This window comes from Alligator mississippiensis, chromosome 3, assembly GCF_030867095.1.
Source record: "Alligator mississippiensis isolate rAllMis1 chromosome 3, rAllMis1, whole genome shotgun sequence".
Taxonomy (NCBI): Eukaryota; Metazoa; Chordata; order Crocodylia; family Alligatoridae; genus Alligator; species Alligator mississippiensis.
Window position 1 is genome coordinate 28,702,442 of NC_081826.1, and position 25,229 is coordinate 28,727,670.

General features: G+C 38.3%; 1 protein-coding gene across 1 annotated transcript in view; it reads left to right on the forward strand.

Annotated features, from left to right (window-relative positions):
• The window catches only part of CSMD3 (CUB and Sushi multiple domains 3), a 1,325,501-nt gene that overhangs the window by 1,243,533 nt on the left and 56,739 nt on the right, over positions 1-25,229 (forward strand). The window contains exons 57-61 of the mRNA XM_014603846.3: positions 3,188-3,361; positions 8,057-8,239; positions 10,581-10,757; positions 21,094-21,273; positions 24,953-25,126. Of these exons, the coding sequence (XP_014459332.1) occupies positions 3,188-3,361; positions 8,057-8,239; positions 10,581-10,757; positions 21,094-21,273; positions 24,953-25,126 (888 nt within the window). The remainder of the gene's footprint in view (positions 1-3,187; positions 3,362-8,056; positions 8,240-10,580; positions 10,758-21,093; positions 21,274-24,952; positions 25,127-25,229) is intronic.

Sequence of the window (25,229 nt, forward strand, 5' to 3'; positions counted from 1 at the left end):
TGGGGAGCCCACAGGGTTCTTGGGGTTTGGGGCTCATGTTGCTCCAGGGATAAGTACCATCCCCTGTGCCCCTCTCCCCCCCCGCTTTATGTGGCCAGCACTGCTGTGGCAATGAGGGAGCAAATTACCACTCTGAAGCCGGCAGGGAATGGCTTAAGCAGCCAAAAAGTTCTGAATCATGTCTTTCAGCATGCAGCTCTTCAGTGTGCATGATCAGCTGCACTCTGCACCCAACCCCTTGCAGCTGTACAAAGAACGTAGCAGCAAAAGCTCTGGCTTGACTTTAAAGGCAGCACTTTAAGAAGTCCCAGAACCATATCCCCGTTGCCCTCTTCATTACAGTCTTGCAATGCTTCTTGCAGTTCCTCACCTTATAGCCCTTAGTCATGTTCCCATTCACTATTCGTGTCACGAGGCAAAGATTTTTTGTGATACCGTTTACTGGACCAGATGTACATTGGGAGAGCTGTTGAACAAACTTTTGGGCCTTTCATCAAGTCACCTTTTCCAACAGCCCTTTAAACTATACAACTTGTTCCAATAAACTTTTATACATGCACATGCCAGTAAAATTATATTTGTTTTTGCTTTGATCTTAAACTAAATAAAATAATTCTAGGCCCTTAGCATACCTAGGTTCCTAGTTTATTAGTAGAGTGTCTGGTATCTTTTTAATTGGAAAAAAAACGTGTTATGTTATGTACAATGATGAACCACATCGTCTGCCCCCGGCTTTTCAAAATCCTAGATCCATCCATGGAACCATCAATTTCAGATTTAAGATAAGTTGTAAAGGATACTCAAGCATATGAAAATAAATAGTTTAGAGACTAACATGAGCTTACCTGCTTCCATAGTATTGTCTCAGGAGAAAGGAAAACAAGAAACTCTGACACAACCCTAAACATTCATAATAAATAGCTTTGTCTGATCATTAGTCACATAATCAAAATGCCTCATACTTATTTATGATCCTGTTTGGACCTTTTATATAGCCATATACAGTTAATAGAAGAGGATTATTTTATAGATGTGTGATTAAATAAATATATTAATAGCAGTTTCATTTATCTGCATCAAGGGCTGGATGCACGGCACTAAGCATTTTAGCCTTTATCTAGAAGTACGGCTGTGTAAAAGCTTAACTTCCAGCCCTTTAAAGTAGTCAAAGGAATCAATGGGCTATTCAAGTGCTAAAAGCTAATTATATGCTTAAATGCTTTGCTGTATTGGAACAGGAGTGCTCAGTAGCTTACAGAATGGAACCCATGCTAACTATTATACACATGTCATTAAACCCAGACTTAGTTTACTTACAAGTGCAAGACTCCAAGACAGAAATCCTTAAATTATAGCACTTACAGCAAGCAAATATTAGTGAGTGTTCAATCATCACCCTTTGCATCAGTCATGTGCTGTGTATAAACTCTGTTATATACAACTTCAGCATTAAGACTTTTCAGAGTCTTCTTCAAACCTGCTAAGTCCACAACTGTGTACTGAAGACTTCTCTTTAAACTATTAAGGTAGAAATGATGCACAGGAGAAAGGAAGTGACAGGTTCCCTGAATCTGTGTAGTGGTTATTCCAGCATTTGGCTTTCAATTGAAGGCTTCATAAGATGCTTAGAAAAATGTCTTTAAACCAATGTATCTCACCAAGCAGAAATGTGGAAGGGAACATGCAGGCTTAAAATTGTTGTGGGAATCAAATAAAGTTAGCTTTGGTGGCTTAGTTGTACACTTCACATTTTTGCATATTTTCTTTTCTTTTATACTTAACGCTTATTCTAGGTTTCTAACTTTGTTGCTGCTTTTTTAACAAGTACATAGTCATGTATGGTGCAGGCATATACTTGAAATCTTAACAAAGGCCCGCATTCTCAGCCCCACCAGCTCAGCCACTAGAAAATATAAGAATAATTAAACCTTTTTTGAAAATGTTCCCTTTTTCAAAATCCCAATAGCCTTTTTAATTTCTTTTCAGCACTACAGGGAAGACCGTTATTTTCTTGACATACATTATTCATGTGGATAATGTTTACCATAATGATGCATAAGGCCTTTTGTCTTTTTATTTTATTCTTATTGAATAGCTGCCTGCTATGCTAAACTACATAAGTTGCCCATGACTTTCTTAAAACTTGTCAGTATATACCAGATTGCTAAAACTAGTAATGGTTATATCAAGATTTAAAATGTAGTTCTTGCATTATAACCACGTAGTTATAATGTTTCTAGACAGATTTTGACCAATTTCCTTAAGAGCTTCTCATAAGATTTTTTTACATGCTTAAAAGAAAAAGGAACAGGAAATTAAGATTAATTATTTACAAATCCTTTCTTTGTTGTTATGAGTGCAATTGCATCATGTTAAAGAGACCTTCTTTTCTACACTGTTAAAAATAGAGGTCTTTACTAGTATTGAATATGAAGTTGAATTTTTATGGGGTTTTACTCTCTGCAACCCACACAGTTAAGCACATATCACAAAATAAAACTGGTTTCAGCTTTATTATAATGTTGAAAAGTAAGCTGAAATGAGAATTACAGTGTTAATTTGCTTTATGGTGGCTAATGGGAGCTTTTTCTTGTACTTTTGTGAGTTTAGGAATAGGTAGCATGTCGTTGCTTTTCTGGGCAGCTAATGTACCTTACCTAGAAGTTAGATCTTGACAATGTTTTGTTTTGTTGTTGATAAACAATTTGTTTGTCAAAACATACCAACTCACGTGTATGACTGTAGAGGCTACTCACTGGTTCTGGTTTTGGTTCTGGTTCATGTGACAGAAAATGTGTAGTTTAGCCCAGGATGCATGGGTAAAAATTCTCACTGCCTCTCTTCTAGGTCCTAGAAAGAGCAGTATCATGGCATCTTGAGCAATGATTTGTTGGTCAGTGAGTATGTACTATATGTCAGGCACATTTGTTCTTTAGCGGAACAGCAGTCCTAGCAGAAAGCTCACTTCCATCAAAACAGAATGTCCCTACTCTAAGGAATATCTTTATGTGTGTGTGTGTGTCTGTGTAATATCTAGTTATTTGTCTATTTTGTATGCTTCGTAGAATAATATAAATGCAATTCAAGTTCTAACATAGGACACGTATAAAATATGATGATACTGGAAGTGCTAAAAGTTTATCAGTGATAATAATATTTCTTTATCTCCAATAATTATGCATTGTAGTGATTGACTGTGGCCATCCTGGCATTCCTCCTAACACGGTCCTGTCTGGAGATAAGTATTCCTTTGGATCTACTGTTCATTATACATGCACCGGAAGACGATCACTAGTAGGCCAGTCATCTCGGACATGTCAACTAAATGGACATTGGAGTGGGTCACTGCCTCATTGCTCAGGTACCACTTTTGTGTCACATGATGTGGTCTTGAAATGATTAAACTTTCACAGGTTTTTTGCAGGAGCCTGATTATTTATCTAAATGGCAGAGGTAATAAAATAACTAAACTATTGCATTCACAAGATAAAATTGAATGAGGAAATTGAACTTCCTCAAAAAGGTTCAGTATGAAGTGAAAGTACTTTGTTCATAGAATGGGACAACTATTTGGTTGGCCATGAACATAGAATTTTAATCCATGCCAATTTCTGATAAGGATATTGGTTTCCATGGAAAGACCCCCCACATTGTTACTTCCTTAAGATAATGAATTCAAACTTATTTAGCTTCAAAATTACTTGAGCAGTGGTGTAACTGGTGGCAGGAAGATGTTAGGGGCAATTTTCTCGAAAGCTGTTTATTTACAGTGGCAAACTGGAAGTCACCAGTTCCACTTTGCCCTAAGCACCCGGCCATGACCCTACACTGTTGAACTTGAGATTTGATACTATAGTCCTTGGGCACATCCAGACAAGCATGGATGGTTTGTTTCCCCAGTGACAAGTAGTGGCACACCTTGCACCACTACTACTTGTCCCCAGGGAGTGCCTGTGCTACATGCGCTATGACACATAGCAGGTTACCCTGGATGAGGTAGGGAAGCCTGGGACCAGCAACTGTGCTAGCCCCAAAAGACTTACCCAGGGGCCTCCCAGAGCTTCAGCTGCAGCAGGAAGCCTAGCCAGCATCCAGAGTGTGGCTCCAGCTGGCCAGGCTCTGGTTTTGGGTGGTGCATGCTGCTGCCATGTGCACTGCCTTGCTTTTTCTCAGAATGGGGTTTTTGAACCCGGGAGATCTCAGAGTCAAACTGTGCCCACCCCCCACCCCCCTCCTCCATGTGCTGTAAGTTAGCAGCCTGGGGAACACCTGCATGCACAGCATGTAGTTCTGCAGACAGGTCTGCAGTACCACATACTGTATGTCTGTGCTTGTCTGCATGCAGCTCTTGAGTCTAAACTACACATCACATCTACCCTATTGATATAGCCTCATGTGCCATAACTTGTTTCAAGGATGCAATGTTGTTTGGTTTTGTTTGATAATCAGTATGTTATTTTATGTGGCATCAAACCACAAAATTGTCGTCTTCATTTTGAACCCCCAAAACTTCAGGAGTATCCAAAATACAGCTCTATGCCACTTGCTGATCAGTGGTTTGGGGTTGAGGCCCATTTCTGATCTTGGCAGAGTTATATTATATTTAACTACATGACAAGAGTATGATTTCCTTGCTGTCAACATGATGCTTTCAGTGCATAGGTGTACAATGATCAATATTTTTCAGTTGGCATATTTTCAGATATGTATTACTTTAATAATAAGTACTCAGCTATTTTAACTTTCAGGAAATAGGAAGAAGCCAAGACCACATTGTCTCCTGAGTCATCCTACACAGAAATCAGGGATAGAAAGTAACTGCACGTGCCAGTATGGCACTGCTGTCATCATGGTCTTCTGCCAAAACTGTAGCTGTCTTTACAGCATGGCTTTTAATATCCTTTTCTTTCTCCTATAATTTATCAGTTTAGAATATTTAAACTGTTAACTACTCATGTCAGGGACACTACTTCTGAATATGCATTTGTACAGCATGTAATACAGGAAGGTCTCAGTATTAGTTAGTATTATTCTAACGGAAATAAAAAATAATTACATTTAACATTTTTAGTGTCGATCCTGCTGTTAAAATTCCAACAAAGCAGAAGAATTTGCTTAGAGACTGATCCTCCCTCACTTAAGAAACATCACATTTTTGCTAGGAATAAAGATACATGTTGTTACCTCGTCCATTAGAATTAAATGAGAAGTTAGCCAAAATGAATAATCAACATTTATGTTGTAATGGCAGGCTTATGGAAGCCTGCTTAATCCTGCTCTCACTGAAATCATTGGGAGATTTGATACAGACTTCAGTGGGATATGACTCAGTGTTTTTTTTTTATATAGTTTATAATGTCTAAAATGATGAACTGGAAAGGACAATTAAGTGTAATATAATATGATTCCAACTTTTGAAAATATGATTAGATTCAAACATTATTTCAAAACCAGTATATATGGTTCTTTTTCTTTTTTTAAACCCTGTATTGCATGTGATATATATTCAGTACTCCAGACTTCAAATTGAGGTATAGAGTACCAATCCACAAAGCCTAAAACTATTAAATATACAGCATTGGTGCAGCTACAAATTTCCCCACACCTTAGTGAACACAAAGCTATCTCAGTGATGTGGATATTACATTTGTTCAAAAGGCTTAGGCTAAAAAATAATATAAATAAATAAATATATAAGTTCTTTTCTAAAAAAAAAATATGTTTATGCATAGGAAGTGCACAGATCACATCAGTGCCTACAGTAAAATGAAACCAGCGTTTTATAAGACAGAAATTGATATTGTTCTGTATTGGCATTGTGAGGTTTGCAGTGGGTTACAGATTAGATATGCAATGACTACAGCTCCTTTTTTACTATACTGGATGAAACAAAAATTCTACATCAAAATACTCCTCCCTCTTGGTGGGGGGAGGGAGGGGGAGGTCCAATCCTCTGCCTCTCTCCAACTCAGGCTGGGCAAACCCCATCCCACAGCTTCCTCCTCTCCCTTCTTCCCCTTCCCATCCTGCAAACAGCACCAGAGCTGGGAGTGGGGTTCAGGGCTCTGGGAGAGAAGCTGCAGAAAGGCAACTGTTCCTGGATCAGCTCCAAAGTACAGCTCAATCCTCCACCGCGCCGACCCAATCATGAATGTCTGCTGGTTTGGTGGGGGCAGGGGTTCCTCTAATTCATGACACTTTCTCTGAAGTGCCATGAGTTAGTGCTGGGAGTTCACGTCTGTCAGTGCCCTTCAGTAAGTGATGTGGACTTCAATAAGCCTGTGGAGGAAAACCTTTGGTGTGCTCACCATGTGGCAGGGGCTGCAGTAGGCTGGGGCAGAGCCCAGCAGGGAAGGCAATCAAGTGAAGCCCCCAGATCTCATTTTAACCGGGGAGGTATGTGGCAGAGCATCTTTGGGTATACTACTACACACCTTTGGGTGTACTACTGCGAGGCATGGGCTGCAGTGTAGGGGAGGTATGGAGACACAGATAGCACCCTCCTGGCATTGAGGCAAGAATGAGCAGGCTCCCACCTTAATAAATATCTTAATTAATTAAGAACCAGGCATGGCAGGTGAGTCGGGTGGGTGGTGTGCCCAAAGGCAAGTGGGGAACCTAGCACTGTGGCTAGGCAGGGAGCCCCACTTTGCCACATACCCCAGTAAAAATGGAGAGTCAAATATTGTCCTAGTTTAACTGTCATGTCATAAGTGGAGTTAGGCCATGAAATATTCTGTACAGCTGTTGGGAGAGGAGATGGTCAGTAAGTAAACCAAGAAAAGCATTTAAATTGAATCCTTATAGAAGACAAAAAAGAGGTTGTTTTCTATAATATTACTGACTTGATACCTCAATTATTGCATGGGTAGTCATTAGTATAGCATACTTTTGCTAGTCCATTTTAATATACCATCAAAATGGCTGGTGATTAACTTATCTTGGATTTAAGAGTGATCATTCCTCAATAGGTTTAACAAATACATTTATGTTTGTCTGTGGTAACAACTATGGAGCAGATTGGATGACAGAATAGACTTAATTTACAAAGGAAAACATTTAACTCATACTTTAGTATGACAAAAAAACCTTGCATTCACATTACAATTACTGTTGCAAAGGGTGCTGCTTAAGACCAGGTGGGAACAGTACCCATTGTTCCAGGCACTGTACAGACAGAGAATAATAGGTAGTAGCTACCCTAAACACTTTATAATCGAAATAGACAAGACAGACAAAAGTGGGTGATATAACCAAACTAACAATCCAGGCAACTTAAACTTGGACATTAAAAATAGAGCTTCAGCTGCAGTAAGATTTTATTCAGAATATTGTCTTTTAGGTCAAAGTGATGTGTTAATGCTGCTATAAACTATGGAAATTCATTGGTCCAACTGGAGTTAAGACTACGTTAGTGACTTTAGCACTGACTAAAAATGATACACAGTAGGGATAGTGTCGCCATTCCAATGACAGCATTAAAATATGAAGTTTTTACTGAAGTCTCATTAGGAAATATATACAAACGGAAGCAAATAAATAGGGATTTACTCTTTGGCTAGGGACAGACATTACACATAAACCAGCTTAAATGATTAGAAACTAGTTTAAACCTGTAACAGAACAGATGTTCAGTGCACATAAACCAGTTTGAAAATGTCTGAAATTGGTTTGAGACAAATCTGGTTGAATGTAGTATTAGACTTAACTGATTTGGGTCAAACTGGTTTATGAAATGTCTATCCCAGACCCCTTGCTGGTTTAAGTTAAATTCCCTCAGCATCCCAACATGTTCTCTGGGCTGGGCAAGGCTCCCTGCTGTACAGCAGAGCTGACCCCTCCCCTCTGCTCCCTCGCTGGAGGTCAGCAAAGACTGCAGGCGTCTGCCTGGCTTCCCCCTGCTTCCCTCCTCTACTCCCACTTTCTGCTAAGCAGGGATTATTCCCCTGCCCCTTGTGCCTTACACAGACACCTCTCAGCATTTCCAATAAAATATAGTAGCATAGTACAATCAAATGTTATATTCACACTAAACTCTTTGTGCCATAAATTCTAGGTGACACATCTGGTTCTTGTGGGGATCCAGGAATCCCAGGACATGGTTCTAGAGAAGACAGTGATTTTAAAATTAAAAGTACTGTACGCTTCAGCTGTGATATTGGCTATATCCTGCATGGTTCAGAAGAAAGAACATGTTTACCAAATGGAACATGGACAGGAAGACAGCCTGAGTGCAAAGGTAAATCAAAAAAGAAAGTTGTATTTACATTCACTTTAAAATATACACATTAATATACATGAAAAGTTATCCTGGCACCTAAGCATCTTATACACAGGACAAGTAGTGGAGATGTCTTTTTCTTGTTAGCTTACTAATGCACCTCTGCTTTGACTTGTAGAGACAGCTAGCATTGAGACAGTACCTAATTTTTAATAGTTCTTGAATCTTGCCATTTCTGCTCAAGTTCTAAGAATACAAATTTCATATCACAGAATTTGTGATGTGGGCATTTGTTCAGAAGATATTGGACTGACCCAACCCTTTCATGTGTGGCAGTAAACAACTACGAGCAAGGCAATCAGCTAAGCAAGGTGATTCTCAGCCTTTTGGACAATCAGAGTATGTACAGGTGTGACATTTAGATTGATATAACCAAGGTTACATTGATCTAAATGCCCAATCATGCAGGCATTCAGAGGGCTTACATTACCCAAAAAATGGTGCATCCAAACTAAACCAGCTCACCTCAATCTAACTTAGCTTGAGAAAGGGTTAACCCAATCTCCAGAATGCCTGCATGTGCTTGCAGTGCAGCCCTAGGGCTGGGAAAGACTAGCTGCTTGTCCCAGTTCTGGGTTTGTGCTACTCCCACCCTCTGACCCTAACTGGGCTATTTTTAGCCTAGCCCTTCCCCATGGATCTACCAACACTCCCCCCAGCCTCCCCGCAGACCTGCCAGCCCACATTACAACCACCAATCCCTTCTTCCCCCCACCCGTGGTTGAGCTACCTCCCTCAATCCCACTCACCCCTCTTCTCACACTATGTTACTTACATTGGGTTCCCCATGTAGCTCCTGGAAGTGACAAATGGCTGTATGTGCCATTCCAAGTCTATGTTCAGGTGAGAATAAAGCCATCCAAACATAAACTGGGTACAACAATCTGCTGTGCACACCCTCAGATTTTTTTTTTTCATTCCTACTTGATAATTGTGTTTTTCTACTTAAAAATAGACAACCAGAATCAAGCTTTTTTTTTTTAATTACTTTGTCTACTGAAAAAAAATGTTTTCCTACTTCATTTCTTCTCTAATTACTAAGAGTTCCATTAGAAAGAGCTCTCTTTGGAGAAATGACATTTTCACTATTTTGCTTTAAACTTTTGTCATAAATGATTAGCCCACTAATTGTATTTACTAATGCATTTTACTTGCTATTAGTTTTCACAAAAAAAAAAAAAAAAGCTGAAACCAGTTATTTAAAAAAAGCAGTATAGAATTGTGGAGCAAGTACAGAATTATGGAGCAAGATGTATTACCATAAAAACAAGATCTAACAGGATATTTATGGGAAACCATTTGTTACCTAAATTACCTTGATTTCACAAATAGGAAATAATTCCCAACAGACCTTTTTTGAGAGAGAAGCTTTCTGAATAGCAGAAGACAATTTAGAAGTTTCTTCTTTTACTGCTCACTTTACCACTATGGACTACTTTGTCAGTAGGAGATAGTAATCTCTAAAAGAGGCTACTTATTTTATAAACTTACTTCAATGTCTTTTTGGCCAGGCAGTTGCTATCTGAATTATAATCTTTATGTGAACACAATTAGCTAATCTGAGTTTCCAGTCTTTATTTGTTGATCATTTCTGCTATAAATCTGATTCAACATCTGTTATTTAAATCTCCAGATATTTCAAATATGCTATAAACCACTTAGCCTGGAAATCCTCTTGGAGGTATGCACATAACCCCATAACACATCTTAGCACTAATCATATATATTATAAAACTCTATTAAAAGGATACTGTTTAGGTTGCAAAAACAAATATTCTAAAATTAGGAAACATCAGATTTGAGGTCCTGCGGGAAAAGACTGAAAGCGAACATCCAGTTAGCCTGTATTATCATGCATGGACACGTTCTTGCTGAGATACTATGACCCCAGCTGACTTCCTGCGCTTTGCGCAGGGGGCTGGACTTGATGATCTTCCGAGGTACCTTCCAGCCCTAATGTCTATGAAATCTATGAAATCTATGTTTTGATGCTATATCTGTATATCTGATACTTTCTAATTTTGAGTACTTTTCTCTCTGTAACCTACATGCTGTTCTTTTAATAGACAGTTTTAATATCACTTTCAACTTTCCCCCCCTGGAAGGAAAAAGATGCATATTATAACAACCCTCCATCATGCCTTACCAGCAAAAATTGAAACCTAGACCTTCAGCACAGTTTTCTATCACGTGAACTTTGCTGGTAGCCAAGGCATTGGACTGGTTCCTTTTTCACTACTCTTTGTAAAAACTTTTATCTTTGTTGCATTTCATATACATTTAACATTTTCTTTTATAGCTGTGCAATGTGGTAACCCAGGAACAACTGCTAATGGGAAAGTGTTTCGTATAGATGGAACAACATTTTCTAATTCAGTAATTTATTCCTGCATGGAAGGTTACATACTTTCTGGATCTTCTGTAAGACAGTGTACTGCCAATGGAACATGGTCGGGATCCTTGCCAAATTGCACAAGTAAGATTTATCTTCTTTTAGTATTTATTGAGTTTAAGCTATGCAAAAGTTTTCTGTTTTTTGTTGTTGTTGGTTTTTTGTTTTTTTTATTCTTTAATCTTAGAAAATCCAATAATGTAAACTTTAGGAAGTATGTGCCAATGAACAAAATTATTCAGGTCAGTTTACTATGCAAAACATCATAACATCTGTATAAGTCTCCAAAGTCTTGGTGTTATACAGGCAGTCCTCAGACTTATGACACAATTGGTTCCTGAAAACCTCATCTTAAGTAGAAACTTTGCAACTCAAAACCAATTTTCTCATGAGAAACCATGTTATGAATAGGGGATTGGTTCCTGACCCAAGGCCCGATACCCTATTTTCACCAAAAATACCCCAGAATTTTGTACCCAGTCAATTATAGATAAGTAATATAGCTGCATCGATGTATTTATATTGTAAATAGCAATCATATTGATTTGGAAGGACTTAATTGAGGTGACTTTGCCAGACTTTTTGAAAGGGTCTCAGCTGGACTTTTTGAAGGGTTCTTGGCTGAGTCTTCTCAGGAGTCTTAGCTACTTTTTTCTGGAGTTTTGTCTGCTTTCTTAAAGAAAGTGTCCAAGGATGTTTGGACAGATGTTTTCCAAGGAGATGAGTGATGCAGCAAACTTGTTTGCTGGTGTGGTGTCACATAGGATCAAGTGTTGTAAAGTCAAAACTGATGTCATAAAGTTGAAACAGGGTGTCAATTTATAAACGTTATAAGTGAGAAACATTGTAACTTGAAACATTGTAAGTCAAGGACTGCCTGTATTTAATAATCTTGACACCATGTCATTATTAGAGAATAAAAGTTTAGGCAAAAACATGTAAGTTAATTTTTTTTCTCTTATTACTTTTTCAGGAAGTTGTATTGTTATAATCTGCTCACAAAAAAAAAAAAAAAGAATCCTTGTGTGTTGCTGGTGTGGTATTTTTTGTTTTGGGCATGTTTTGTGTGCATCTGTGCACATAATATTATTGTTGCTGAGCCTGTCCTTTGTGAAATAAGAATAAAATACAATCACTGCCTGCTTTATTAAGAAAACACTTATTTTCATTTACAAATATATAACTTAAAAGAAAAAAACTTTGTCTATATGGTTCATAGCTTGTTATGAAAGAAAGAACAAGCTATAGAAATGTACCATATGCTTCTTATAATTGTTTTAGCTCCATTTTTCTTTAAGTAATATTAGCTGTGGTATTTAAGTAATATATTAAGTAATACACTGTGGTATTTATTTATTGTATAAATTTTACATTTCTGGTGTTTCAATCTTCCATAATTCTTAGGGTATGTTTGCTGCTTGCTGATAACTATATACTGGCTTTTGAGTAGTTCAGGGGCAGCCTCCAAGTGTAATTGCCTAAACTTCAAATATTATATAGACTGTACTTGTGATATTGCTTTATATTAATGTGATATCAAGGAATATCAAACAGATTATGATTTTTCTTATTTCTGATTAAGATTTCAGGAAATGACTTCAGTATATGACAAATCTTACAAGGCATCACCTATCTTCATGGAAGGCTTGGTTTTCTTTACCCATGTATTTGCTATATTGTTATAGTATTGTGGGGTCAGTTAACCATATCAATGACTCTTTAGATTGTTTAGGTCAATCCTATACTGGTCTGTACATGTCTTTCTGATCACTTTTTCAATCCATCCCACACACAATCTTCTCATCTGGAACTTAAGGACTGATAGGTTAACCATACCCACACAACTTCACTTGAAGCTGAACTGTCTACCTCTTGACACCTGTTTATATGGCTTAAAACTAACAGCTCCAGACTTTTTGCTTCTGTGCAGCACTGTTCTGAGGAAAGAGATGCATTTGTATTTTGATAACTCTCTCTTCCTTACCTATTCTCCTCTCTCAGCCTCTTCTTCCCACATATATGGCTACCAATGGAGGGAAGGGTTTCATGCTGTGATTGGATAGGTTGAAGTTGGCTTGTCACTCAAGAGTGTTTTTCTGTCAGTGAGGTGAGTCCTCAGTTTATTCATGGTCTGAAGAAGGGAAGGACAATTGTTTAAGGGAGCCTGGATGAAGGTAGGACCTACAGATTCCTAGATTGTTAGGGGTTGGAAAGGACCTTGGAGATCATCAGGTCCAGCCCTCTGCTCTAGGCAGGAAGACAACTGGGGTCAAGTTACCCCAGCAAGGTGACTGTCCAGTCTCTTCTTGAAAACCTCCAGGGTAGGTGATTGCACCACCTCTGGAGGGAGTTTATTCCACAGTCTGGACACCCTGACTGTGAAGGAGTTTTTCCTGGTATTATGCCTGAAGCAGCCTTCCAGGTGTTTATATCCATTGGTCCTGGTCCTCCCCGGGGGTGCCCTAGCGAACGCCCATCTCCTGATGCACTCGTCTGATATAGTGGTTAACTGCTATCATACACTATCGAGTCCCTGTTCAACCTTCTCTTCTTTAGGCTAAAGAGGCACAGGTCCCTCAGCCTTTCCTCACATCGCATGCCTTGCAAGTCCTTGATCATACAGGTGGCTCTTCTCTGGACCATCTCAAGTTTTTCCATGTCCTTATTGAAGTGCAGCACCCAGAACTGGATGCAGTACTCCAGCTGTGGTCTCACCAGTGCTGATTACAACAGGAGTATCACTTCCTTTTAAGGCATACAACAAGATCCTGGCTATAGTTGATCCATTCTGCAGATGTAGATCTGCTGTGCCATCAAATCCTCCATTTCTACCTGCCATGCCAATCAATCCCCAACATGATTTTGCCACTTTCGGCTCCAGTAACAATTAATGTTTCAGGAACTTTCCTTCAGGTGGTACTTATCTGACCATCTTGTTTCTCAGCTCTTCTTTCCTCCAGCCTCTGGGGGAGCTGTTCAAAGAAGACATGGCTACATTCTCACCATATGATAAATTAGTTATATTAATCAGATCACTTCGTCTCCCTGTCCCCACCGCCCCACACCCCAGAAACCCCTTGAAACATTGTGAACCCCTATGCTCTCTCACCTCCTCCATGGGTTTCTTACAAATGGAAAGACACCTTCTTGTAAAGTAATTTATCAAAAACCTGCTCAGGGTCCTTCTTGACATGGTGGGGAGTCTCACTAAACTTGCTGCAGCCACTTCAACTAAGATTATGCATTGTCTTTTAAATCCCTTTGATAATAAATAATGGAATTGTTAGGATTTAGGAACCTTTGAGGCAAAATGTGTGTGAAGGAAGCTTTCCATTTTTTTTCCTTCTGTCACAGGAGGCGATGGGATGATCTTACTAGAAATCTACTATCAAAGTTGCTGTGGACAGCATATTCTGCTGGAAAAAAAAAAAACTTTCCCATTTTGTTTCTACCTCTTTTCAGTGGAGCTGTGCTAGTTTACAGCAGCTGATGACAGCAGCATAACTAGGGGGTGTGATTTGGGGCAGCTAGCCTGGGCATCGACTTGCTGGGGGTGGGAAAAAAACTGCTGCTACCACAGCTAAACAATCATTGCAGCAGCACAGCAGAAGCCAGGAGTCACCACTGGCCCTGTGTGTCACAGTTGCCCTGCGTGCCCGACTGTGTTGTTACACCTCTGGCTTGACAATTTACCTCTTTACCTGCATCTTACTTGAGCACTTTCTTCAACGAGCTCTTCAGGAAAAAAAACCATCCAGCTTTGCCAGAGCTTCTTTGCCATGGACTTACATGCTCTAAATCAATCCTGTGTAAAATAATAGACATTGGTCAGGATCTATCTCCATTAGGGTGCCAACAGAGGATAATTGGATCTCCATTGTGTTTCCTATGAAGGATAAACTTAACAAGTCACTTCCCTCATTCAGCTAAGTCTCTGTTTTCCTTTTGTCTGTGGTAAATTAGCATGTACACAAAGATTTTATTGAAGAAATTCTTCATCCTTTTTTTTCCAATTACCCATAATCAGGAAAAGAGAGACATTCTTATTTGGTTTGCTGCTTTGGCTTCCTATTTATAGATGTCAACTCTTTCTTTCAAGTTTTAGTGTAAGAATTAGAATTAGGTATTAGTTTGGGCATTATAGATGAGTGACTGACCTGTTGTAGGGATGGTACATATATATTTTACATCTGTCTCTTCTGTTTCTTGTGAACTCATTTTCCAACTCCTTGAACACCAAGGAGTTGCTAAATTTTGCTTAGTCAGGAAAAAATTCCAAAAATCTGATGCTTGAATGACATCTTATGCTGTTTTTCACAGCTTTGAAATTATTTAAAGATGATAATTTATTATTGAATCATAAGAAAACTAGGGTACCACCCTTGTATCCCGGTCTTTCATCATTTTGAGAAAGGTATATTTCTCCTGTTGTTCCTTTCAGAGTGGAATTATGGCTACTTTCATTAGTGTTGAATTGCAGATTGCAGCATATGACAATAGAACAATTAATTTTTCCTGTAAATATCTTTTCAGCACAAGAAATCCTAAACCCTGGAAGTTTTTGTATATTTTCCCCCAAGTGTTTACAGTCATGTAGAGTTGAAAGTTTTGGAAGTTTCTCATCTGAGTCTGTGAAGCTCTTTGATACAATACAATATGGAAATGTCAACATTTTCTAAAGTTAAGTGGATTTAGGTAGAACTTAAATCTTAACTTCCAGGTTGTTGCACTTCCATTCCAAAAATACATTTGCGATTCTCAGGCTCCTGTGCACTGCAGGGGCTGGGAGAAACACTGGCACAATATGGGAGCCAGTTCAAGATGTAGGGTGTGGGAGTGATTTCAGCAGCAAGGCTCCAGTGCACTGTGGGGACTGGGAGTTGGTCCCAGGCCCTGCAGCACACAGGAGCTAGTTAGTGTGGAGCAGTGCAGAGGCTGGGAACAGTCCTGGGAGCAATATGGGAGAGGAGTGGGACAGCATGGCAAACAACAGTTTGCCTGGCTCTCATTCTCTTTACTGCACTGGGGCCTTAACCTGCCTCTGATGCAATCCCAGGGCTGAGACCAAAAATCAACCCAAGTTTCATTCCTGGGATCTGGCTGGGGGCACTGAAGACTCCATTAGGGTACTGCAATCTATATTTAGATCATAGTAGGCATTAATGTGTGACTGCTTGGAAAATTTTATATGCTTACAAAAATGTAAATACATGCTATGTGTAATGTTTAGCAATACCCTATGTATCTTGAGTCAGATCTAGATTATTTCTCAAGAGATCAGTGGAAACCAATTTTTTTAAATCAGTACCTGTAGTACTATCTACTAAGCCAGCTAACTGATGTAGTGGGCAGCTACCAACTATGTGGTTTGAAGCTAAATAGAATCAGGGTAATATGCAAAGATAGCTCATAAAAATAGCTCTGCTTCCACTATACCCATCTAAGCATTTATACTGTATTCATTTATTATAAAGCAGTGTAATATCTTATTTTTCCTTCTCTTTCCTTCTGTCTACTCCCACCATATTTGTATCATCTATCTTGATGTTGTTACATTACCAGTTATTATTACTTTGAAAGTCATGTTTAGACAATTCCAGAGATGGGGAAAGAGAAAGCATGATAATATTTAAAAAAAAAAATACTTTGGAGGGGTTTTTTCACGGTCATATTCTAGAAAATAGAGTATAATGGTAATGCATCAGTAGTTTGGAGGGTTTTTCTCTTTCTCCTGAACTGTACCAGAAAAAAATGGCACAGCTGTAAACCACCATTAGAATTTTAAAAAGAAGAAAAAAAGTGAGGGGCAAGGACATTATGCACATTATCTGTAATTGTAATCCACTCTAAGCTTCTTTGGATAGGGTGGGATATAAAAGTCAATAACAACAACAACAGGACTTGCAAATAAGAACTCATTTTGTGGCTAGACACTTGAAATCGTCTTCCTTTATGGATTCTTTGATACCTCTTTATATGCCTGCTTTCCTACACAACAGCATTGACATTTGACCTAACATAGCATGTGGAAGGAAAAGTAACTGAAGAGAACAGCCTACATGGCTGTAAATCCCAGGAGATTTTTTGAGGCTCTGGAGGCTAGAATACATCAGACCAAGCCTACGCCACCCTGCAGCCACAGGTCAACAGTGTCCTGTAGCTCTTACCTGTCTGCCAAAACTATTCTGAGGATAAATGCAAATCAAAGGAATTATTTCAACACAGAATGTGCATTTTCTTACTGAACAAAGGTGTCATAAAAATTACCTTCTAGTTGGTACAAAGGAGACAGAGCTATGGAATTGCATGCATATATCAACATATAGCAAAATAGCTGAAGACACACTCATCTTCAGAAATGCCTACTTTGTACAATATATCTTTTAAATACTTTTATTCCATTTCAGAATTTTGGTGGTTATATTCCACTAACAAGGAATGAGTTAGTGGTTTACAGTTGTAATGATAATTTAAAAATCAGCTCAAGTACCAAACAAAATAGAAAAAAAATAGAAACACAAAAATAGCCTATGCTTATTGGCATTGGTTGATTTATATCTTGTTTAGTTTAATTATTACTGTTTTGCTTCAAGAGGAAAATCAGTGACCTTTCTAGGCCCCTCACCAACAATGCATGTATTCAATGGGATAATTCATTGGTTTTGTAGAAAAATAAGTAAATTAAAACCTTGAGAGAGAGATACTTGAAAGTTCTTTTAACAGAGACTTGCAAGAGAGAATTACTCTCTCTCTCAGGTAACAATTCAACTTGTCCTTTTCAGTAACTCTAGTATTGCCTTCTGTACTGACTGATAGGTTATTAATGTTTCTCTAGTTTTCTTTTTCCTTTTTTTTCCCCCCACCCTCCTAAAACAACCTTTGAAATCAGGTTGCCCTTAAAGCCTCTTTGGTTTATTACAATCCTTCAGTTAATCTTTCAGTGAAAGTTATATTAATTTTGAACAGGTATTCTACATATTAACTTATGTTACTTCATCAGCCATTTTGGTTAAATATTTCATCTCCATAGGTACAACAATTTATTGTATTTTAAATTAGTGTCTAATTTTGCAAAGCATAGGGCAGAATTATGACAGGTCATATATTACTTTTTCCAAAGAGGGAACTATATAAAAGATGTGTTTAATTCTAAATACATGCATAGTCCAATTTTTGCAGCATGCTTAATTTTTTTCGGCAAATGAATAGAAGCCCAAAGGTGTTTTTTCCTTCGTAAATTATAGTGAACAAATGGGATTGAAACATAGTTAGAAGGATTTTGAGGTAATGTTCTATCCCTCAGTCTAATATTTTGCTTAAGAATAGCCAGAGTTCAGTCTTCTAAAAAAGCATTACACGGAGTTAGCCTATGTTCCTGTTCCATGCAAAAACCTGTTAAGTAAATGTTACTAGTTCTCAGTTAACCTCAAAGACAGTGTATGTGTGCAAATTTGTTAGCAAACATATATTCTATATATACAAAAAGTATGTCAAAACATTGTATAACAGTATGAATGACTTCTTACATTTTTATTTTTAAGCTTATTAAACAATACATTTTTGGTGTTCCTCAGATGAATGCATTTGCTGCTGCTAAAAATATTTAAAAAATGTTTCAACATAGGATTTATAATTCTATAATGCCTGCATAAAAACACATTCCAATCTCAACTATCCAAGATGATGTCTCAGTCTCTGTCGTGTGACAATAATGTAAAAAGTGTGTTAATTGGACTCTTCGGGACTTGAAAAGAATGGCACCATCACCATTCTTTTCCACATACTTCAGAAACTGTCAGCAAACAATCTGTTTGGGCAGCTCCCAGGGTAATAGCATTTCAGCCATTAGGTTAACTACTAACTGGTTATCCATGTTTTTTAAACCAATCAAGCAAAAGAAAGATCCTCAGAAACTTATATCTGTATTTCTAACTTGTAACTAAAGTGATAAAATAATGGCTGAACTTTTAAAAGAACTACTCAGTGGATTTTTACAGGCTCCACAGAGCCCCGACTTATCCCCATAAGCCCAATTAAGTCACACAAAACCCTTGCCTCACCCCAATCTGCCATGTTTTTTTTTTAATTGATATAATATCCCAGTTTGTAGTAGTAAGCTAAATCCTGAAGTACAGAATATACTTTATACTTTAAGTATCGCTGTAGTTAAATAATGCTAAAAATATTTACTTTCTTTACAGAAATTTTAATTTTTGTTTGTATAAATTTCATACAGACTTTATCCTGTAGTATTAGATAGAGTTCAATAATAAAGCATAGCAGAGGCTGAGAAAAATTGAGAGATGTAAGCAAGGCAGAAAAGAGATTCCTTTCAGTCCCCTCCTCCCCTCCCCTCCCCCATGCCCCCCTCCCTCCTCTTCCCACCCCCCTGCTCTGGTGAGGTATTAAATAAAGACAGTAAATTGGAGAAAAGGAAGTTACAGAAGCTGCAAAAGTGAAGGATCTTTCTGTATAGTGGCTGAACAGATTTTCAAATAGGGCATTAGCTGTGGGAGTGGGACAAATGGTAGGGTGATGGCAGAAAGCAGGGGTGATAGAAGAAATAGAAAAGGTCAGTGAGACATGGGAGAAACGCTTAGCTGCCTTTTACAAACAAGCAGAACAAATTTGAATAGAAGTAAATGGGCAGTCTCTAGAGCTGTTTGAGTATTGTGGCAGTGAATTTGCACTTCTTTCTAAGAGAGGGCAGCTCCATAGCAGTGCAGTTTATGGCTGGCTGTAGGAGTTAAAGGCCTGGATACTCTAATAGAGTCCAGTTCATACAGGATTACCAGGGTAGTATTTGTGATGTTCTTGATAACAACAAACCCCTGGAAAATGAAATATTGGAACTGAAAAAGGAGGTAGAAGATGTGGAGTTACATTTGAAGATATGTTTTTGTTTTTGGGACATTTGCTAAATAAAGTTCTAGTATGATATGAACTGGATCTTTAAAAAAACATATGGAATGCATTATGAAAAAAAAGATATTACCCTCCTCGAAGTGGGCTAGATTAGCCCTGAATGAACTTCATGTTGCCACACCTACGCCAGGTACAGATGTTACACTTATACTGGTATAAGTGAATGGAAACCATCCTATGCCTGTAACAGAACAGAAGGATGGTGAACAAAACAGGTCTATACCCATAATAGAAGAGACGTTCAGTACACACAGACTAGTTTAAAAATTGTGGAACTGGGCTAAGATTTTCCCCGCTGCCATCTCCACCAAAAGGCAAATGTGTCTTCTGTTCACTACTGATCTAGACTATGCTGGTTACAGAAAACCACATAACTTAAATTGATTCCACCTTGGGCTTTTTGAATGTCTGTACCTATCCCTAACGACTGTTACTAGTCTGAACTAACTTGCTTAAAGCTAGCTCAGGCAGTTTGCATTTACTAATGTAGACATACACACAGAGCCGTCTTTGACTCTAGTTGCCTTTGAAAATTTGATCCAAACATGTTATTTAGACTCTATTCACTGAGGATCTAGTGAAAAAGCTGAGCAGAGGGGTTGATATGTTCACAGTAAATTGAATTGCCAAACAGATAAGGTGTTTTCTTTTGTAGAAACTGGAACCTTTTTCAAGGTGTATCTTCATTCCTAGAAGTCATGATTCTCAGTCTTTGTCAGTAATGAACACATGGGGTTTCTTCTACTCTGTTGAACTATGCCAGAAGATAAATCAGAGTGCCGGTGATGAAATGAAAATCTCACCTATTTTTCCTTCTCAAGTTCTATGACCTATTTTCATGATGCAATGATGTATTCTCATAATGCAATGATCTCTTTCTAGTACTGAGTGGCACAAAGCAACTTGACAACCATCCTTCCTCAAAACAAGATACCTGATTTCATTGTAAACTGTAGTTCATGTTGTGTACCTACCTTTGTATCTGCATGCATATACTCTCTTCTGTGCACATATTAAGTAGATGAGTACTTTCAAATTAGAGGGGGGCCTAGATATATCAATTAAAACATGTTGCAGGTTCTCCACTGTGTATATTCAAGTGCTAAATGCAAAAATAAACAGCACAGATTGACATCTACCACTTTAAGATTTATCTCTTTGGTGTACTTTTCTGGGCATTAAAGGCCAAGTGCAGCATATGGCTAATTTCTTTGCTAATTTTGTTTCCATTTTCTACTCTTAAAATTTTACTCGATTAAAATAGTACAGTCCATTAGTTCTATTTTTGAACAGGTGTGTTGATTTTTCTCTAAAATGTAGGTGCTGTATGCATTCACATGTTTTATGTGGCAGATAAGTTAGATAACGTATATATTTATCTTCTATGGCTGTATTATTTTTTGTAATAAATAATTAATTTTATGACTTGTTTTTTCAGCTTACAAATACACAGCCAAATTAATGTTTTAACATCTGTTCAATTCCCTACTTTCAGTAATTAGTTGTGGAGATCCAGGTATACCACCCAATGGAATGAGATATGGCGACGATTATGTTGTTGGACAAAATGTTACTTATATGTGCCAGCCTGGCTATATAATGGAATCAAACAGCTCTATCATTCGCACTTGTACCAGTAATGGCACATGGAGTGGAACAGTCCCAACTTGTAAAGGTAAAGTATTCATTTGGTTGTCAACCCTACTTCTTTTGTGATATTCATTTCTATTGTTTACTGTTAAAGTTATAATTCCTCATTATACGTCAAGACCCAGTATGTCTGGGCACATTGTGATAAGTTATTTTGTTTCTAAGTCTAATTGATTTCTTGGCTTTAAAAACTTTCCTTACTATCTGCATCTTTTATAGTTATTTATAAATTTAAACACTTAACTGTATAGAGGGTTTACTGGGGCTCTGAGGAACGAGTTCACTTTCTGCTACCAACTGAAAAGTCATTTAAGATGATTTTTCTTGCTTTAGCTTGATTTCATCCTCTCTGCATAAGGCTAAATTATACCATAGATAACATAGGATCTTTTATTCACAAAGACCATGATAGTGACCCTTGGAATGCATCTCACAGACTGAACTTCCCAGGGAGAGAGAATCTAGGACTGTTCCCATCCTTCCCACACATCCTTTCCCTGGTCCCTCCTTTGTTCCGGGTGCATAAGTTGAACCCCATTCTATAGTAACATTATGCTCAATACTTTCTTTAAGCAACAACATATGAAAAAAATCAGCAAATGGTCAAGTACACATTTGTTCACCAAATTGTGCTGCTTTCTTGTTCTGGCAGGAGAAGCAAAAATAAAAAAAAAAACTACATGAAAAGGAGCTACAACTTGGTTCTCCTGTTCATCATATAAGTGTCCTTGTCCTTAGGCTACTGGCTGAGAGTTGGCAGATACATGTGGAGGGGGATTCTGTTTTACCATAGGACACTCCAGAAAGAAATAGGGTTCCTGTGAGATTCAGATTCAAGGCTTAAAGGGGAGCATTACACAGGTTGGTTTGACCCTTAGAGAAATGACAGTGTGTTCCCAGTGCTGTTGCCCATGCAGGGGGAGTGTAGAAACTCTTCCTTCACAACTTACCATCTAAGCAGCACTAAATGAGAACAGGGGAGGCATTCTCTAATATAACTCTAGAAATACCCTGCCAAGGCCTTGGGTGAAGAATTCAGCTTTCAGCTCTGGACCAGAGATTGGGACTTTTTTGGGTCTGGAGCACTATCAATGTTTCTGTCTGTTTAATTGTGATAAACACCTATGGAATTATGCAAGAATAACGTTTGGAATCACTGATGCTCTCAGAAATTCCCTCTTTTATTCTTTCCAAATTTCTGTGCAATGAAAAAAGTAACATGCACTAGTAAATGAGTGCAACCATTTGTTTTGAATGTGTAATCAAAAGGAATGCATAATGTATAATGATATATTTGGAAATATATAATAGCTAGTTGTTACTGTCAGGAGGATTTTGGCTCCTTTGGTACCATTTAGCTAAAATAATTGGAAAATGAACTGCCTAGAAAATAGATACATTTTTGTCTGAGTGCTATTGAAATACTAGATATAAATGTTTCCCTTGCTTTGTCTCTGCAATGGAAAGACATGTGTATTCATTCTCAAATACGTGTGAATTATTCAGACATAGCACTTTTCTGCCAAACTGTCCTAAATGCACACTTTGTATTTGTAACACAAATTTAAATTGAAAAGCCCTAACAGAGCCCATTAGAGATATGCATTATTAATTATTCGATTTCTGCTACTGTTGTTGACAACCTATAACAGGGTAGTGTTCACTTATCCCCCCAACCTCCTCCCCCCCCCCCACCCCTTTCCCCGTTCTGGAGCTTCTGACATTTATTTTCTTCCCCTAGCTCTTTTTTCATGATATCAACAACCAACAGGTCCATTACTTCACAGCTCGAAAGTTGAAATGCAAACTCTCTTTTACAAAGGCTAGTTATAAAGCTATTTGATTTGGCAGACAGACCATGTCAAGGGGATAAGGGTGAGAGTGTCAGTGATTATTGTGTAACCCTTGCAACTGTATGAAGAAATGATGGAAGAGCTCTACAAGGGTGAAAGGATTGAAAAGGGAGAAATGCCACACCTACTTTATTTATTTATTTTTATATCCCAATGAGAAAGGGAATCTGAGGTCACCTTCAAATCCTTGGTTTTGTTCTTGAAAATAAATTATTATATTCATAGTAATTTCATCCAGAGTTATCAAATGAAACCTCAGAGCCTCTCGGTAAAATACGGAAGAGCAAAAATGCCATTATATATCCTGGTGGAGGCTGATTCACGGAAAGGCCAGGTGGCTTCTACCGGTCACACTCAAGAACCTAGTGCTCCTGACCTGTGATCCCTCTAATTTGTTTTTTTCTTGCATGCAGAATGACAGGCTGACTCAGCGTAAGTTTGAAGCTTATGAGCACAGTCCCTTCCTCTCCTCCATGCACATGATGTCTTTTAGCTCTCCTCTCATTAGTTTTCATTCATTGCCTTCAACTCTCATTTCCTCCCAGTCTCCACTAAATTCCATCCAGTTCTTCCCACTTAATCCTTCCCTTTCTCTTCCCTTCATGTACATTCAGTGGCAATCTCCTCATTCACTTTTCCTTTTTTATTTCTTCTCTTTTTCTCAGTCATTCACCTTATGTCTCATCCCTTTCAGTGTCCTGCCCCCATTATTTCCCCTTTCCCTTTTTCAGCCTAATCTCACGTTTTTTTTTTCATCCTCCCATTCAGACTTCAAAGTTAATTGTTGCCACCGCTACAGCATGCTCACCCAAATCAGATAGCAATGTTCCATCTAGCACCACCTCTTTGTTGCTATTTCTGCTGCTTAGTTAGGCACCATCAGACCGATAGGCCTATCTTCTTCATTCCTCAGGCCTTAAATGAGGTGCCTTCAAAATCTCCAGTCCCTCCACCCCAATGCTTGAGAAGAAAGAGCTAACCTAGCATCTTTCCCTGTCAGGTTGAGCAGCATCAGCAGCCTCAGGAGAGGAAAACCTGAATCGTCCTACTTTCAAAGTGAAAATATGTAACTCCTAGTAATTGTTTAGTAACAATTTTGCAGAGGATTATATTCTGCTGGGAGCTTGATTCAGTGTGAGTTTCCAGATCATAATACACTGAAATCTGTTATCCTGTGAAGAGAAACCTTTGTGTGGAGTCCTTGTATTAACAGTGAGACTCTACAAAGGCATTCATATGAAAAGTCCCCATTGTAGGATTAGGACCTAAGTGAAAAGGATGAAAATATTATAAATAGCAATTATCAAAGGTAAAAGTACATACTGAGGCAGGGGTTGCTCATTGTGGCATCTGCTAAGAAAGGGTGTAGCCATACACACAGCTTTGAGGACCTTGCTCCTAAATCTAATTCCTGTGCTTTAACAACCAGACCATCTCTAAATTGGTATCGGAAACAAAATATTGCGGCCAGGTACAATAGAAACTATACTTCAGGAGGCATACAAGACAAAAAAAGGAATTGTGTAGTAAGAACTCTTAGGAATTTGCTGAAGAATATATGTTATAAAGACTGTACTGTGATCACCTATGTTATCTTCCCAGCGGGCATGATGCAACATTCAGTTTGCATGCTTGATTATGATAACAAGCAGCTAATGTGCGGCCAAAAAATAGAGGTAACCGGAAGTGTTAACTTCAGGTGACGTTGCAAGAATACAGCCAGGATGATAACAAGTCACCACTGTATTGCCCTCCAAAAAGGTTAAATTAGCACATATGGTTCTTCTAGTTACAATGTACTCCAGGGATATTTACAGCAGCTGTGCCTAATTATTTTGAATATTATTGCAGCTGTTACCTGCCCAACTCCTCCCCAGATCTCTAATGGCAGATTGGAAGGAACAAACTTTGACTGGGGATTTAGTATTAGCTATGTGTGCTCTCCCGGCTATGAACTGTCTTTTCCTGCTGTTTTGACCTGTGTTGGAAATGGAACTTGGAGTGGTGAGGTACCTCAGTGCTTACGTAAGTATTTCCTTAATACTTATACTTTATCCTACTATTATTTCCCTTAGCATTCTCATCTTTTTTCCAAGCTGTTGTTCTGGTAATTTTGAACTTCCTGTAG